Consider the following 14,763-nt stretch of genomic DNA (forward strand, 5'->3'; position numbering starts at 1 on the left):
ATTTGAGACGTGCCCCTTCGGATAACGGAATGCCCAGAACTTCCAAACAACGGGGAGTTTCGTAGGGGAAAACACTGAGGCAGATCGGGTTTGGAAGCGACTAGTTAAGATCAACCAGCCGTTCGCGGCAAGGGTTATCTCCGTCACCCGGGAGGCTATACCAAATTGAGGGGTACATCAGGGGTTATTAGGACAGGGGTATAGACCAGGGTTTGAGAACTCGATAGAGGTCCGACCGCATTTACCTTAGAAATAAAAACACCAGCCAGTTGCGATTCCTTCATTGACTTTTGGATTTCGAGCTTTTGGATTCCGGCTTGTCTCAATCCACGTTTGAGCCTACCCGAGAAGAATGCAATTTTTCTATGGCTGTGTAAGTACGAGTGAATCCTAACCCGTATCGACTTGCCAGTTCTAAGCGAGGCGGCGGCTATGGAAGGTCCAGACAACACATAGTTGTGCCGAGGTCTTCCCCATTTTCCGTTCCTTATGTACACTACAGGGCTATCAAAAAAATAAAACAAGAAAAAGCGAATAATTACCTACCTATGTAGTAATACTAGATACTTAGTGTAGTTATCACCGCACGTTAGCGTCTTGATGATATGATAGCTGATGAGTCTCGATTTGCATCGTCAGGTGATTGAACATATGTAGTGTAGGTAGCGGGAACCGGGGAGATTTACAGGCCAATTCGATCTACGTTGCGTAAGTTGGATGCGGTATGCAAGTGTTGTACATAGTAATATGCGGTGTGCCGCAAGCGAAATGGGGACGAATGGAGACATTTAGAACAATCTGTGTGAAATTATTTCTAATTGGCCAACTTTATTCTTAACGGCGGTTCCTGCCGAATTCTAATTGGACTCGCTTACTCGGAAAGCCACATGCGCGGGGAGAAGCAAGTGGCTTACCTGGGGCATTTATAAATTCTATCCAATAAGACTTTCCCTGCTGTTACCGCCCTGGCGTCAACCATCCACATTCAAGTTGACAGGTCTATGTAAAGTATCAACTATTACTGGCTCCATCACAAGTCGATTCAAGGCCGATCTGTTAGTTCTTAGTTATTCCAACTCTACATACAAACCCATTAACACGGATCAGGAACGTTGAAGATGTTAGGTAGCATTCGCCCAACGTGTAAGCGAGTCCATGTTACCCTCCCTAATGCCTAAACCCCCACAAGCACGTCTGTTAAAGAAAAGCAATGTGCATGTGCATGTTACTCCACCTGCAACGTAGGTATCTATTATATCTATTATCGGTCAAGAGTAAGTGACAAATTTACATATTAAAGAATATTCTGTTCCCGAATGCCGGTAGCCATCCAAGTCACTATCACAACCTTTTCCATTTTGCTCTGTTGACGTCAACATAGCCCCTCTCTAAAAGTAGTCTTATTCTCGTATCTATGTATAGTCGATTCCGATCTTTATCTAACCCGCATTGACCAGTCATATTACGATCCAGTAATGCTTTTGCCCGCCAAACCTCTGGCCCCGGCGCTTAGGACACTTATTAGTATGCATACACGTAAGAACTCACTAATTGGATATTTTCATTACTATAGCGCTAAGACGTAAGAGTCTAATTCCTACGGGTTGATCTGGTCGTTGACACGGCCACCTTTTTTAGCCCTGGGTTGCCGCCAACCCTCTCACTATGCCTCACTTTGAAGCTCACTGCTTCGATATGGCACTGCTAGTTTCTTCAAACGCGCTGCATCCACCCAGCTCATACGTTATAAGCAATCTCAGTTAGGGGCTGGATCCTGTAGCCAATCCGAAATGCAATATCAGTATTGACAGAGGAAACCACCGACGTACAAGGACCCATCATTCAACCAGATATTCGTTTGCCCAGAAGGAGGCAATGCCTTGCGAGTCACTTCCTAAGAATTCCGCCATCTTCATCTGTCCTGCCTGCGTCAACGCCGCTTCTACTAAATCTCTAAAGCTGGACGTGAGATCAGTTAGGACATTAACCGCATGCCCAGACAGAAGTTGTCCGTCAGAGCAATGCGGGAGGAGAGTTTGAACTGGGTTCGCCGTCCTTCGGGGTCCGTTGCTAATACTGATTTGACGATGAAATGCCATCAAGTTGATCGATACGTCCTGAACTGAATTAACGAAGATGATAGGTATTTCAAATTCATCGACAAGACTATATCTTGTCAGCCTAGCCACACTAGGACAACATATGTACTAGAGATACCAAGGAGAAGAACTATATCTCACAGTAGCTGAAGCGTCATAAGCGCCGTCATAGGGCTTTCTTGGCCCTGCTCTTGTTGAAGCAAGAATACGATCGCGATGTCTTGCCCTCCATTTAGGTGAAATAGTCGTTGGATCCGGGTTCGACTTTCAATCTTACCAACGTCAGGCGGCGACAGCAGAATAGCCCGCAGAATCCCTTGTGGTGTACCGCCAAGATTCGGTAAAGGGAGAGCCACATCGTGGGTATCAAGTTTAGCCTCTGGTATCTGGGTTTAGCGCTGTCCTGCGACGGGTTATAGATTGTTGAGGCATTTCTATAAATGTACCTTTCCACCTGGTGCTGTTGCCTCCCCGTAGAAGCGCCTCGGCTAAGGAGGCCCAAACTGGGCGCTTACGCAAGGAGTAGCAGACTAAAGGATTCGACATTTGCACGTTCGATTATGACCTGTTGGAAGGCAATGTAATTGGAACTCCGTAGTACTCGTCGTAGATTGTGGCTGTATAAAGTAAATGAAGATTTACATGTAACTAACTTGAGATGTTGGAACTAAAGTCTACCTAAGGTACGTAGGTGAAGTTGGTACACGCTCTAAACCTTGAGTTCTGACTCTCAAGTTTATATGCAGACAGCTGTTCCTTCCGTACCTAGGCTATTGCCCATCTGTAGTATTATGCACTTGTTACCTAATACAAGTAAAGTCAATTGATTGTATGAAATACTACATGTAGCTTAGTTTTCTGGACAAGGTTTCATGTCGTTCTTTCCATTCTTCATTACTGACCACATGATGATACCATAATGAACATTGACGACGAACTGGTTAAGTAAAGAGCTGAGGCGCGGTCCAATGTTCAAGTAATAGTGAATATATCGTGTTGAAATATATAGGAGTGGTATCCAATATATAAGGGGGGGGGCTGATACTTGTGCTCTACTAAGCTTTCATAGGCACACAGTTCTATCTTTGCCCATAACCATCTAGCAACGCCGGCTTTCATATATAATTGTTATACATTCGTTAGATCATATGGTATGGTAAGGATATACCAATTACCCAAGTAGTATAGACCTGTACTCTACAGCTACTGTCTACCTATTAAGCAGGAGGTGATGCCGTAGGCGCTGGAGGCAAGAGTGGCTTCTGGGTTTTTGGGTCTTTAAATCCCCTTAAAGCTTCCTCGAGTATCAGTACTCGGCTCTGCTGACGCTTCTCGGCCTCTTCGAGCTCCTTTTCTCTCCTATCAAGCTCGTCAAAGCGGGCATTGAGCTCCTTGAGCCTTTCCAGGTTGGGGTCCGGCTTTTGGGAGGACCTGTGGTATTCGTATAATATCAAAATCGTGGCCACGAAAAGGATGAAGGCATCTCCAACCACATCCGCAAAGAGGTCGACCGCCTTAGCTTCTGGGAGAGGCCTAAATTTCCTTTTCCAGACGCTTATTATAGGTAAGGACTTTTGGGTACGAGTCTCTTGGTTTGTCGTGCCGTGCTTAGCACGAATTTCCTCCTCCTTCGCTATTTGCTCCTTCGTTTTCACTGTCGGCGCTTCGGCCTTCTCCTTTGCTCTTGTTTCCGCCTCGACGTTTCTTAGGTATGCTACGGATAGACGCATGTTCAACTGGTGAATCGATTGGCCATACTTGGCAGCAAGACGGCGGAAGCGCGGATGGTCATGGGCTTGCACCTTGATTTGATTCTGATCATTGTCGTCAGCACTTGGTTCATGACGCTACATTTTCGAACTAAGCCATGACCGTACAGCGCCATATTTGGAAATATGCCTTAGGAACAAGGATGCTAATTTAAACAACGGCAGCGCAACCATCTCGCCTCGGTTCCTTTAGGAAGTAGGTTTCGGTTCGGTAGTATGGACCGTGAGATTCGAGTAAGAATTCGGATGTTTAGCGGATAGCAAACATGTCGGTTGGGTTATGTATTAGGAAGTTTTCGTAGGCACCTAAGGTCCACTATCGCTAAGGTATCGCTAAGGTATCGCTAGGGTACCTATCGTTAGAAGCACCTTCTACTTCCCCACCTACAAGAGCAACGAAGCTGAAGCTCGTCTTATCGATAGCACCTGTGGATCGCACCGAGGTGAGGGGTACACTTGATTGGATAAGCACCGAAGTTTTTAGCGGTTGCCTCCCCAACGACGCCAACGTTTACTTGTAAATGAATGGGCCACTTTTTTTATGTGCACGTTGCTTCTTTGGTCCAACACCGGATCGTTAATGATATTGTACCTACCTATTACCTAGATGCATAATACAGATCCGTACCTACCTAGCTTTCTCTCTTGCTTCTTTCACAACACCTTTGCTGCGAGGGATTGGCTCGACGAATTTCGATTTCGGCGACAATTGCTATTTTATTCTATTTTATTTTAAAAAAGAGTTTATATTAACTCAAATGCTCTTCAAGACGTGTAAGTGACACCGCCTATTTGTTTCATCAATTGCAGCAACCGCAGCAACCGCAGCAACCGCAGCAACCGCGCGCACTTTCCAAAAGGACCATCATCACTGCCGTAGAAACTCAGAAGTTTGGGTTTGACCTAATTCGAGTTACACACGCCTCTTCATATGGTACCTTTTTATATGGTACCTTGAAAATTCAGACTTTTCTTATTTGTTACGAACTGCCACTGTAACTAGTAAAACGTGCTAACAGTCGCGTCTAGGAATTTCAACATCATCATAAAAGACCGTCCGTTAAGCTGCAGCCGTGCCGTGCTTCTTTCTAAGTTTGATCTTGTGTACTTCATCAGCACAGCATCCCGATGGCGGACCGAATTCTGGCAGCGAAGTTGGCAGCTGATGCGGACGCCTTGTCCCCGAGAGATGCTAATGCTCAGCTCCCAAACCGGGTGGTAGCCGTTGCGAAAGCTAAAGCGATGCCGGCCCCCAAAGTTGTCCAGAAGGAAAAGGAGCCCCCGCCACAGCCCCCTGCCGTTGTCTACGAGCCGCCGAGCTTTGATCGCAAGGATGGAGCCGCGTATCAAGTCGGGAAAATGCTTGGGAAGGGTGGCTTCGCTGTCTGCTACGAAGGATATCTCGCAGGGAGTAAAAGTAGGAGGAAGTATGCACTAAAAATCGTCAGGAGTAAAATGCCGTCTAAGATGGAGCAAAAGGTTGGTGATCACTAGAGGACAGCTGCTGGCTATCCTCAAGACTAACCACTCGAGCAGTTCCAAACCGAATTACAAATTCATTCTAAAATGAAGCACCAAAACATTGTCCAGTTTCTCAGGGCGTTTTCCTTTGAGAACTGTACTTATCTCGTTCTGGAGCTATGTCCTAATGGCTCGTTGATGGATATGGTTAAGCGAAGGAAGGGATTGACAGAACCCGAGGTGCGATTTTACTCGATACAGATCGCTGGTGCCATCAAGTACATGCATGCCAAAGGCATAATTCACCGAGACTTGAAGATGGGCAATATCTTCCTCGATAAAGATATGAATGCTAAGATTGGCGACTTTGGCCTGGCGGCACTGCTGGTTACAGGCAAAGACATGCAAACAATTCGTCGTACAACGTTGTGCGGAACACCGAATTATATTGCACCCGAGATTTTGGAGAAGGGGAAGAAAGGACATGACCATATGGTCGATATATGGAGCTTAGGTATCATCATGTGAGTCAAACATATCATCCTGTTCGTGATTCATAACTTTCATAACTAATAGACGGTAATAGGTTTGCCATGCTCACGTCCAAGCCGCCCTTCCAATCTTCAACAACGGATGAGATCTATCGTCGTGCCAAAAATCGGGACTATGAATGGCCTAAACCAGAAAGTTCCAACAAGTATATCTCTGAGGAAGCGAAGGATGTCGTCGCTACCATGTTGGAAGAGGCCGAGTTACGGCCCGACCCTGACACTATCGTCCAACACGACTTCTTCCTCTCAGGCTATGTCCCAACGTCGGCAGAAATAACAATAAAACTACGTGATTATCCACCTGAGGGAAATCAATTCTACGACAAGGAACTAACATCGCGGATGGCCGCTCAGAATATGCGTAACCTAAAGGAGATGTGTAGGAGCTGTGAGGTTGGGCCTTGGAACAGCGCTCAATCAGTTTACAAGAGCACTTGGAGAGAAGTTGCACTGGAAGAAAAAGCTGGACTCACTCCGGTTATTCCACTTGTGGAAGGAATTGTTTATAGACCTTACGATGATGTTAGCAGAGAGCAAAATCTCGTCCAAGTACCCTCCCGCGCGGTCCCGCAGCCTATTTCGAAGAAAGAAGATGAAAGTACAGGAATGCAAGGAGGAGTCAACGGTTTATTACGAGCGCCGCCTCAGAGTTTTGCAGCACAGCAGCGGGCGCAAAGTCGCCCAACAAAACCATCTGGTATAGTACGATCTCGTACGTTGGATGATATGAACGCACCTAGTGCTATTAGCACTATGCGATCGTCACGCCCGAGGCGAGAACTCGTTCAGAGCACATCAGAGAATAATCTCGCATCAAAAGTAGCCGCCTTAACTCTATCATCAACCACACAACAACCCAAAGCAGCGGAGGCGCGTTTGCCTGCCCCGGCACTAGAGGAGAAAGCACCCCCTCAGAAGCAGACTGAGCGAGAGGCAACGTCTAGAATAACGAGGGTGCCTACGGAAATTCCTACGGGGACCTTATTTGGACCTGCAGAACGCAAGATGGCGGTACCGGATACAAAGCCCGATTTTGTGCTAGACAGACTTCAACGTTTGCAAAATGAACTCGAGCGTGCCCTTAACTCTAGATCGATGGCTATTATGGGCAAAGGACCAACACCAACGCCACCACATATCGTCATTAAGTGGGTAGACTACTCCAACAAGTTTGGTCTGGGTTATATCCTGAACGATGGAAGTGTTGGTTGCGTGCTCAGGAGCATACCTGGTAGTGCTAAAGGAGGCAAGACGGTTACACTACCGCCAAGCTGCATCCTAGTTCGGGAGGCCGAACAGCACTGCTCGCGACGGCACGATCCTGGATATCCTGATCGGAATCAGATTGTTCCCATGAGCCAGGCGGTACAATTCTACGAGAACAACGGCGAGTCTGGATTATCTACTGTCTTTGTCCATCCTGCGCAGTTCGAAATCAGCATAGGCCCGGATGGAACCCCCGGGAAGATACCAGTGGGCCGCGATATCTTTGACTATCGCAAGCGGGAGCATCTTATCTTATGGAAGAAGTTTGCCAACTACATGATGGCGTACGGGCGGGATCAAGACGCTACAACGGACGACACCGGTCTGGTACAGGTTCCCACATCTACCAAGCAGACGATGCCCCCGAGCGACGTTGTTACCTTCTACCAGCGAATTGGAGACGTAGGCTGTTGGGTCTTTGCCGACGGCCATCTCCAATTCAACTTCCCCGACCATACGAAGATTGTCCTCGACGCGACCGGAACATGGTGTCACTTCTGGCACCTCCCACAGGAAGCAGCCGAGAAGCTGGCAACTACGGGCGAATTAGACGAGACTGCCCTTGATGAGAGAGCTGTTCTGTCTTATCCGCTGCAGACCCTCCTAAACTTTGCTGCTAAGCCGACTATCCGACCAACGCGTAACGCTACACGCAAGCGACCGGAGATTAACCCCATGCTACAAGGTATTCCCGCGGCCAACGATTTCCGCCGAAAGATCGAGTTCATCAAGAATATCATCAAGGAGTGGGTCGTGAACGGTGGTTTGGGCAATAGTAATATGGATCGCGAGCGTCGACAGCAGTGGACGGGCTGCCGCGAGACTATGCGCAGCGGGCCCAGCAAGCATGTTTGGGTCACTATCGGAGCTCGCTGGGGCGACGAGAGGTACTCGGCTGTCGTTGATCCCAAGAGGCCTGGGGAACTGGGCAGCGAAGTCGAGTCTACCAAAGGGAGCGCGTAAAAGTGCTGAGAGAAAAGTGTGTGTGTGTAAGACACACACACAGAGAGAGAGGGGGGGAGAGGGAGCGATCGGTTATGGTGCTTTTCCGACGTCACGAGTGATGACGGGGCGTTCGTGTTTATTAATAGTTCATTCCAAGAGCCTAAGGTCCCATCGCATGGCGTTATATGGGGTCATATACATATTTATTTTATTCTATTCGATTTGAACGTAACGGAGACGCGGCGTGTCTAATGATAAGGTTTCATATTATTATTTGATGCTCAAAAGAAGCAGACGAAATTGCCCAACTACCCATTTGATTTGAAAATGCTCTTGAGTAGAACTATGAATTATTCATACCATAAAGCTATATTCAGCGTATCCTAAACCACGGGGGGCTATATGGTGAGAATAGAGCTATTGGTAGTGACTGGCTACCTCTTGTTTCCACATACAAGTATATCTCAATCCGAGTCTTTTATATTTTATATAGGTCAAGACAAATCATAACCATGCTAGAGTTGATGATATGTGAAAGACAGCATATTATAATAGTTTACGGCTCTAAGATATAAACAGGCCGGAAGTAGTCTCTCATCGATAGGTATCTTAACCGGGGTTCGAAGACTTCTTAAACTCAGGTCTTAATTCTCTCGTGGGCCGATGCATCAGCCCATCCATACGTATGCATGTATGTTATCGTGGACTTTAAAACAGAGTTGGAAGTTTAGATAAGCATGTGCTTTATCCAGCACGGGGGAGACGACGCCCGAAAGTAAGAAGGGGGAGAGGTGTAAGCGTGGGTTTACGTACGCAAAGCCCATCTGAAAATTCATGTGTTTATTGTGCTCGTTGTTTAGGTACATTTTCTAGTCTCTTACGACTTGGCGTACTTCGTAGTATTATGTATTAATAAGTAGGATACAATAATGATAAAATATACAGGACTGTTTTACGTTCAGTGATGGCTCTTGTGGATAATAAATGAGACTGCCATCACGAAAGTTGCATTTAAATAGTGGTTGACCATGATTGTCAACCCACACTGCGTACCTACCTACCTAGGTTAGGTATGCAGCATGGCGAGTATCATTAATCGGGGTTCTCCTGATATATACAACAGTACCGTGGCAGAGGATGTGTGTGCGAATCGCCGAGTGTCTGCGATGCTAACCAGCTCGATATGGAGGACACATATGTGTAAGTATCCAACCACCACAGCCGTTCTAACTACCGGTTTCGAATCAGTACGTCAAACCCGCCCCGTGCCATTTCAACCCGTCTCATCTTATTAACAACGCGTAGACAATTGGAGGGAAAGTAAAAGAGGAAAATGGTGATCGAACGCCTTTTGTGATACAAGCCTGGGATCAGCAAATACACCGGAACTGGCTATCCACCTTTCTGCCAACCCGATATATTTTTCCGTGACCCTTCTTCGCACCACATGCAAATGCAATGATTTTTGGTTTGTGCCAGAAGAACGCGAACCCGGCCGCCCGTGACCCTCGACAAAAAAAAAGAAGGGGGAATCCTTTGGTCTAGGACAAAAATGAAAGTTTCCTGCTTTCCTGCCTCCCACAATCGTTATGTTTACCACGTGAATCTCCCCATGTGTTGCTTCGAAATCAGCCTCCTCAACTTAAAGACCCCTGGAATAGGGGTTGGGACATTGGATATTCTAAAAAAAAAAAAAAAAAAAAGGTGCACTGCTTGCTGAGTACTGCACGGTTTCCAACATAGACATGTCTGGTATTTGACGGCGGGGCTTGATCATCAAAAATCCCCAGCATTTCGTAACTAGCGAGCTCCATCGTATGAACGTATTACATTACAACGCAATCCTTGTCGTCTTTCGTCTGGTTCTTTCTCATCTTCGCGTTACGTGGTGGGGCGACGTCCATAGGCGTCCCGCCGCCGCTCACAGCGGCCCGAATGGCAGCGAGTCTTTGCTTGGCTCGCTCATCACCGGCATCAGCTGCCTTGACATACCAAACGTTGGCCTCGAGAATGTCGCGGCGGCACCCTATGCCCATTTCGGTGAAGTAACCAACAGCATATTGAGCTTTTACGAAGCCTGCTTACGATGGCCCGGTTAGTAATATACTAAGATACTGCGGATATCCAACTGGTGACTTACCAAGTTCTGCTGATCGACGAGCCCATTCGTAGGCTTCCTCCTCGTCCTTCTCCAAGATGGGATCAGCGCCGACCATGTACCAGGCGCATAACCCCATCATGGCTGCAGCATGGCCACGCTCTGCCGCCCCGGTGTAGAAATGAACGCTTAAGGCTGGGTCTCGCGGGCAGTTTAGTTTACCGTGTTCATACGCGTCTCCCATGCGGTAACTTGCTTCGGGGTGTCCGAGCTCGGCTGCCTGTGTAAATAGCTCAGCAGCATAGCTTTCATCTTTAAAAATGTCGTCGCCATATCCAGTTTCGTATAATGAACCAAGATGATATGGGGCGGCATTATACATGGTGTCTGCTGCCTCCGTGGCTCGCTTCAGCCATTTAACTCCTTCTCTGTACCGATTTTCACCTAAGTCTCCCGAGAGACAAGCTTTTCCAAGCCTCGTCATGGCGCCTGGGTGATTCTTGGATGCGGCTGTTCGTAGGAATTGAACTGCTTTGGCTGGATCTTTTCTACATCCCCATCCAAATTCGTAGCATAGTCCGGCGCGATAAGCAGACTCAGCGTGGCCGTGTTTCGCGGCCAAAACGAAGAGGGGAAACGCCGCATTATAATCTTCCTTGCCCTTGTTGAACAGACCCGACGCAAAGCCATCGGCTAGATAATACTGTGCAAAGGGATAGCCGCCATTGGCCAACCTTGTCAATATACTTTTAGCTTCCCGAACCAATTCCAATGGCGAAGAGTCCGGATTGTCTTTGCTCGGAGTACCTTTTCTCCGCGAAGGTTCCTCATATTCTAAACCCTGCTCCTGTGCAGTAGAGATCAAAAAGATAGCGAATGAATACTGAATAGAGAAGTCGTTGGTCTTTTTCACATTTTGCCTATACATCTCCAGCGTCTTCTGCGCACTTAGTAAGGAAGCGTTACTTCCAACATTGTTGCGCAGGTAAGAATTATCAAATGTAATGGGAGCTGGAGCTTGCTGAGGATACGGCACGTTAAGCAATTCTGCGTAGGAAGTCGGTCTAGTTTCAGGCGACCTGCGGGAATGGGCGGAAGGAGTACGCGCATGAGGGGCACCGTAACTCGGCGACCGTCCGCGCGGGCCCAATTCGGAATATGCTGATTGCGGCCGGGGCATAGAACTTCTCCTCATGAAAGAGTTCGGGGTTAAATGACGATTTATAGGCATAGCCGGATCCGAGAGGATATCAGACCTGGAGGAATTCCTCGAGTTTGACTCAACTGGCACGCTGGAGACTCGTGGAAGAAATGGCTGGTGATGATACTGTAGCTGAGGTACTGATTGACTGTCTTGTATTGAGCTCTCAGTAAAAGAGTCTTCTTGAAATGTCTCATCTGGGATAAATTGGTTCTCGCATGCTTCATTAAGACCCCCTGAAATTGAACTTGCGCTTGTCTCGACAGACGAATCAGTAGATGTCGGCTGTTGCGTACTCGCGGTTGCATCTGATTCACGACTGTGTCGATTCGGATCATCGCTACGAGAGCTCTCACTGAAGCTTTGGCCGTCTGGCTCCGGCGCAGCCGAAGCTTCCACATACCCTACTTCAGTCTGAGCCAGAGTAGGGCTTAGAAGACCCTCCCGCCCCGATCGATGAGGAAGGTCGGTAGCAAATGTCTGTTTAGGTGTCAAAGTCCTGGGCTGATTATATGTATTGTTGTGGGGAAGAAAGTGTGCATCTGAAGACCCCGAGATGTCTCGCACGTCGCCAGCTGCAGGCATTGGATAGGACATTCGCTGTGCCTGTTGGTAGCTTTCGATACTCGCATTCGACGGTTGCGCCCAATTGTCCGGCTGAAAGTTTAGTCTAATCGGAGACACGGGCAACTCTCTGATTTTCGGCGACTCGATCATGGTATCGGTCGGTAGGGTGTTGTCGGCAAAGCTCTCTTGAGAATCGGTACGATCATGTTGACCGAGAGGGAGCCTTGGTACGGGAAGAGGTTTCCGTTGAATAGACCTGGCGGGAGAGGCGGTAGCTGGGGTCGGAGGCGTCGGAGGACTCGTAACCGTAGCCATTGCTCAGGGAGATCCGCGGCCGCAATGGCTAAGGAGGAGAGAGGAATGAACACAGGTAGTCCTTAGAGCCGTAGCCCAGACCCAAGCATTGATTCGCAGCAGGCTCGTTTCTATTGTGATTCCACCAACATCACATATATTGGACCCCTAGAATTACTGCAGTGATGGTTGTTCGGCCGGTATAACTCTAATAACAACTCAATGGTTGGTAATGAGCGAACGCCGGGGGGATGCCGGCTGGGTGGACGGGGAACAGGGCTCGGAGGTTTTCAGGGTCGGACCAAATGCAAAAATCGAAAAAAGTTATTGTATCTATGGCCGCGGGGTATCTCAGACAATAAGTCTAATTGGTGATGCAAATTCTAGACAAGAAAGCAATAACGACAGGAAAAAACTTTGGCGGAAGAGCTGTAAAAAGCTGAGGCTACAGCCGCTGGTAGGGTTGTTGTACGATGTGTGATGTTAGAAAAAACAGCAGTAATTAGAAAAACGAGGGACTGGATGTTGCAGGTCGACGAAACAAAGCGATCAACCTAAATTCGATGGTCGGTCGGAGGTAAGTGGTAGAGAGTTTAGGGGTGGCTACATGGCTACATGTACCTAGTTGGGGTACATAGCGTAACTTCGTATACTTAGCGACTTTTCGGAGACATATGTGGATGTATTGTATCTTGGCTTGCAGGCTTTGTAAAGAGCCCTGGTGAGTCTCCCCAGTCTCCCCACCTGCCTACCTAACATACGGGTCTCCATTGGCTCCATTGGTTCTATTGGTTCCATTGTACGTACTAATATTCTTCTTCCCTCTATATACATATGTAGTATGCAACTCTGGCAACTCTGGTAACGTGCAATATGCAATTCGTTACAAATCGAATTGAAAAACCGATGACTTTCCTAGTTAAACGCCAAATAGCCTATGGAAATCCCATCATAACGCCTACGTTTTCCTGTCTTTAAGACAACACTAAATATAAAGTGGTTCCTCTGCAAACAATGTATCGATTTGTCTATTTATACGTGCGAAGGATCGAGAGTTCTGCTGGCGAGACCCGTAGGGGATGTAACGTTGACGACTGCGCCAATCACGCAGCTAACCAGCTAACCAGCTAACCAGCTAACCAGCTAACCAGCTAACCGGCTAACCAGCTAACCAGCAGCTAACGTTGGTATGGTCTATCCTATCAATCTCAGCTGTGTCAAAGAGCGTACTCACATTTCTGCGGTCTTCTTCTCCACTATAGTTAGATGTCAAACAGCAAAGTTACCGTATGAAGCAAGCCGGCGTTGTCAGCATAGACCCTTAACTGCTTATAACGAAAGATGACGAAAGCGGAAATGTTACAGAGATCTTCGACATCGGTCAAGTTAGAATGAGCCCGAATGAGCAAAGAGAAAATCCCTCTTCTCGTAAAGCTGAAGCTGACAGCACCACGTGCAGTAATACGAACTCGGGCGCACAAAGGGATCCAGTTGTGCCCTACATACTTACATCCTACTTGCATATATCTAGTATAGGTCGGTATTTAAGGCCTGCAGCTTGCTGCGTCACTTGTACGTTAGCTTCATCTCTTACTTCATGTAAGGCTGCTTTCGTACTCTGTTGTACACGCATATACTACCATATACTACGAACTACGATATGCGTAATACGGTACACAGAAGCGGTTAACAAGCTTAAAAGAAGACCCTTTGTGTTTCTAGTCTCGGCAACACGGCTGGGGCTATATGCACAAACACTCATGTACCAATATAGCATCGGGCAACAATCCGGTCTATCTAACCGCCGGCTTTATTGTCACTTCCTGTCTATCATTTAAATATGTCATGTCAAGCGGGTTCCTAGCGGGGGTTGAGCTTGGGATCGCGCCGTTGTGGGTGCCATGTTTAGGCACACTCAATAGTGCTTTCAATGCGGTAGCAGAATAACAACCGGTCTCTGTCGCCAACCTCTAATCGTATGGTGTCATTGCGTTTTTTTGTCTTGGCACTGAGTCCAGGACCTTTCCAGCCCTTCTGTTTCATTTCCTTTTTTCAGCTGCTAAAAAGAGCTTACCTAAAAAGACCAGCAAGCATGTCGCCGAGTTATTCGGGAAACTAACAGAGACGTCCGTTCGCTTCCTTTCTCGTTTCACGAAACACCTGTCATATTGAGACCACGTGCTGAAGTTTGCATGAACCCACACGGCGACGCAACGGGGACATAATGGTATGACTGACTACCTTCCACAGATCGTCACGTGTTCTCTATCATCGACTTCTTCCTTTGTTTGTTGTTTTGCGGCTCTTATTAATTGTAAATTCAAGGTAGTTGTCGAGGCTGTATGTTACCTATCTAATCTTGACGATACATGCTGCATGCCATAGAGATTAGATCTAGATCGGTTTGTTTCATGTCTATAGATTTTCATTAGAGATTTTTTAAGGCAGGGGTGTCTTGAATATGAACGCGCCACGACCTGGTATTTCGTTGCGATGAAAGTGTACTTGGATA

At 47.3% G+C, this 14,763-nt stretch overlaps 4 protein-coding genes across 4 annotated transcripts; 1 reads left to right on the top strand and 3 right to left on the bottom strand.

Moving 5' to 3' along the window:
- Positions 1 to 1,649: 1,649 nt before the first annotated feature.
- On the bottom strand, positions 1,650 to 2,918 carry F4813DRAFT_225909 (uncharacterized protein). The gene is made up of 3 exons (XM_049239853.1): positions 2,546 to 2,918; positions 2,241 to 2,478; positions 1,650 to 2,166 (listed from the first exon to the last, which is right to left on the bottom strand). Exons 1-3 carry the CDS (start codon positions 2,643 to 2,645, stop codon positions 1,839 to 1,841), a joined length of 666 nt encoding a protein of 221 aa, XP_049103297.1. The 5' UTR covers positions 2,646 to 2,918; the 3' UTR covers positions 1,650 to 1,838.
- A 398-nt stretch (positions 2,919 to 3,316) lies between these two features.
- On the bottom strand, positions 3,317 to 4,042 carry F4813DRAFT_385865 (optic atrophy 3-like protein; the record flags this gene model as incomplete). The annotated part of the gene is made up of 2 exons (XM_049246317.1): positions 3,317 to 3,913; positions 3,977 to 4,042. 2 exons carry the CDS (start codon positions 4,040 to 4,042, stop codon positions 3,317 to 3,319), a joined length of 663 nt encoding a protein of 220 aa, XP_049103298.1.
- A 401-nt stretch (positions 4,043 to 4,443) lies between these two features.
- F4813DRAFT_347246 (kinase-like protein) lies at positions 4,444 to 8,336 on the top strand. The gene is made up of 4 exons (XM_049241937.1): positions 4,444 to 4,642; positions 4,898 to 5,347; positions 5,405 to 5,853; positions 5,916 to 8,336. Exons 2-4 carry the CDS (start codon positions 4,997 to 4,999, stop codon positions 8,107 to 8,109), a joined length of 2,994 nt encoding a protein of 997 aa, XP_049103299.1. The 5' UTR covers positions 4,444 to 4,642; positions 4,898 to 4,996; the 3' UTR covers positions 8,110 to 8,336.
- Positions 8,337 to 9,864: 1,528 nt separating this feature from the next.
- On the bottom strand, positions 9,865 to 12,377 carry F4813DRAFT_225939 (HCP-like protein). Its single transcript, XM_049239854.1, has 2 exons — positions 10,232 to 12,377; positions 9,865 to 10,168 (listed from the first exon to the last, which is right to left on the bottom strand). The coding sequence occupies exons 1-2, from the start codon at positions 12,270 to 12,272 to the stop codon at positions 9,918 to 9,920; spliced, it is 2,292 nt and encodes a 763-aa protein (XP_049103300.1). The 5' UTR covers positions 12,273 to 12,377; the 3' UTR covers positions 9,865 to 9,917.
- Positions 12,378 to 14,763: the final 2,386 nt, after the last annotated feature.

The sequence above is a fragment of the Daldinia decipiens genome (assembly GCF_022478715.1).
Source record: "Daldinia decipiens strain CBS 113046 unplaced genomic scaffold F4813scaffold_4, whole genome shotgun sequence".
Taxonomy (NCBI): domain Eukaryota; kingdom Fungi; phylum Ascomycota; class Sordariomycetes; order Xylariales; family Hypoxylaceae; genus Daldinia; species Daldinia decipiens.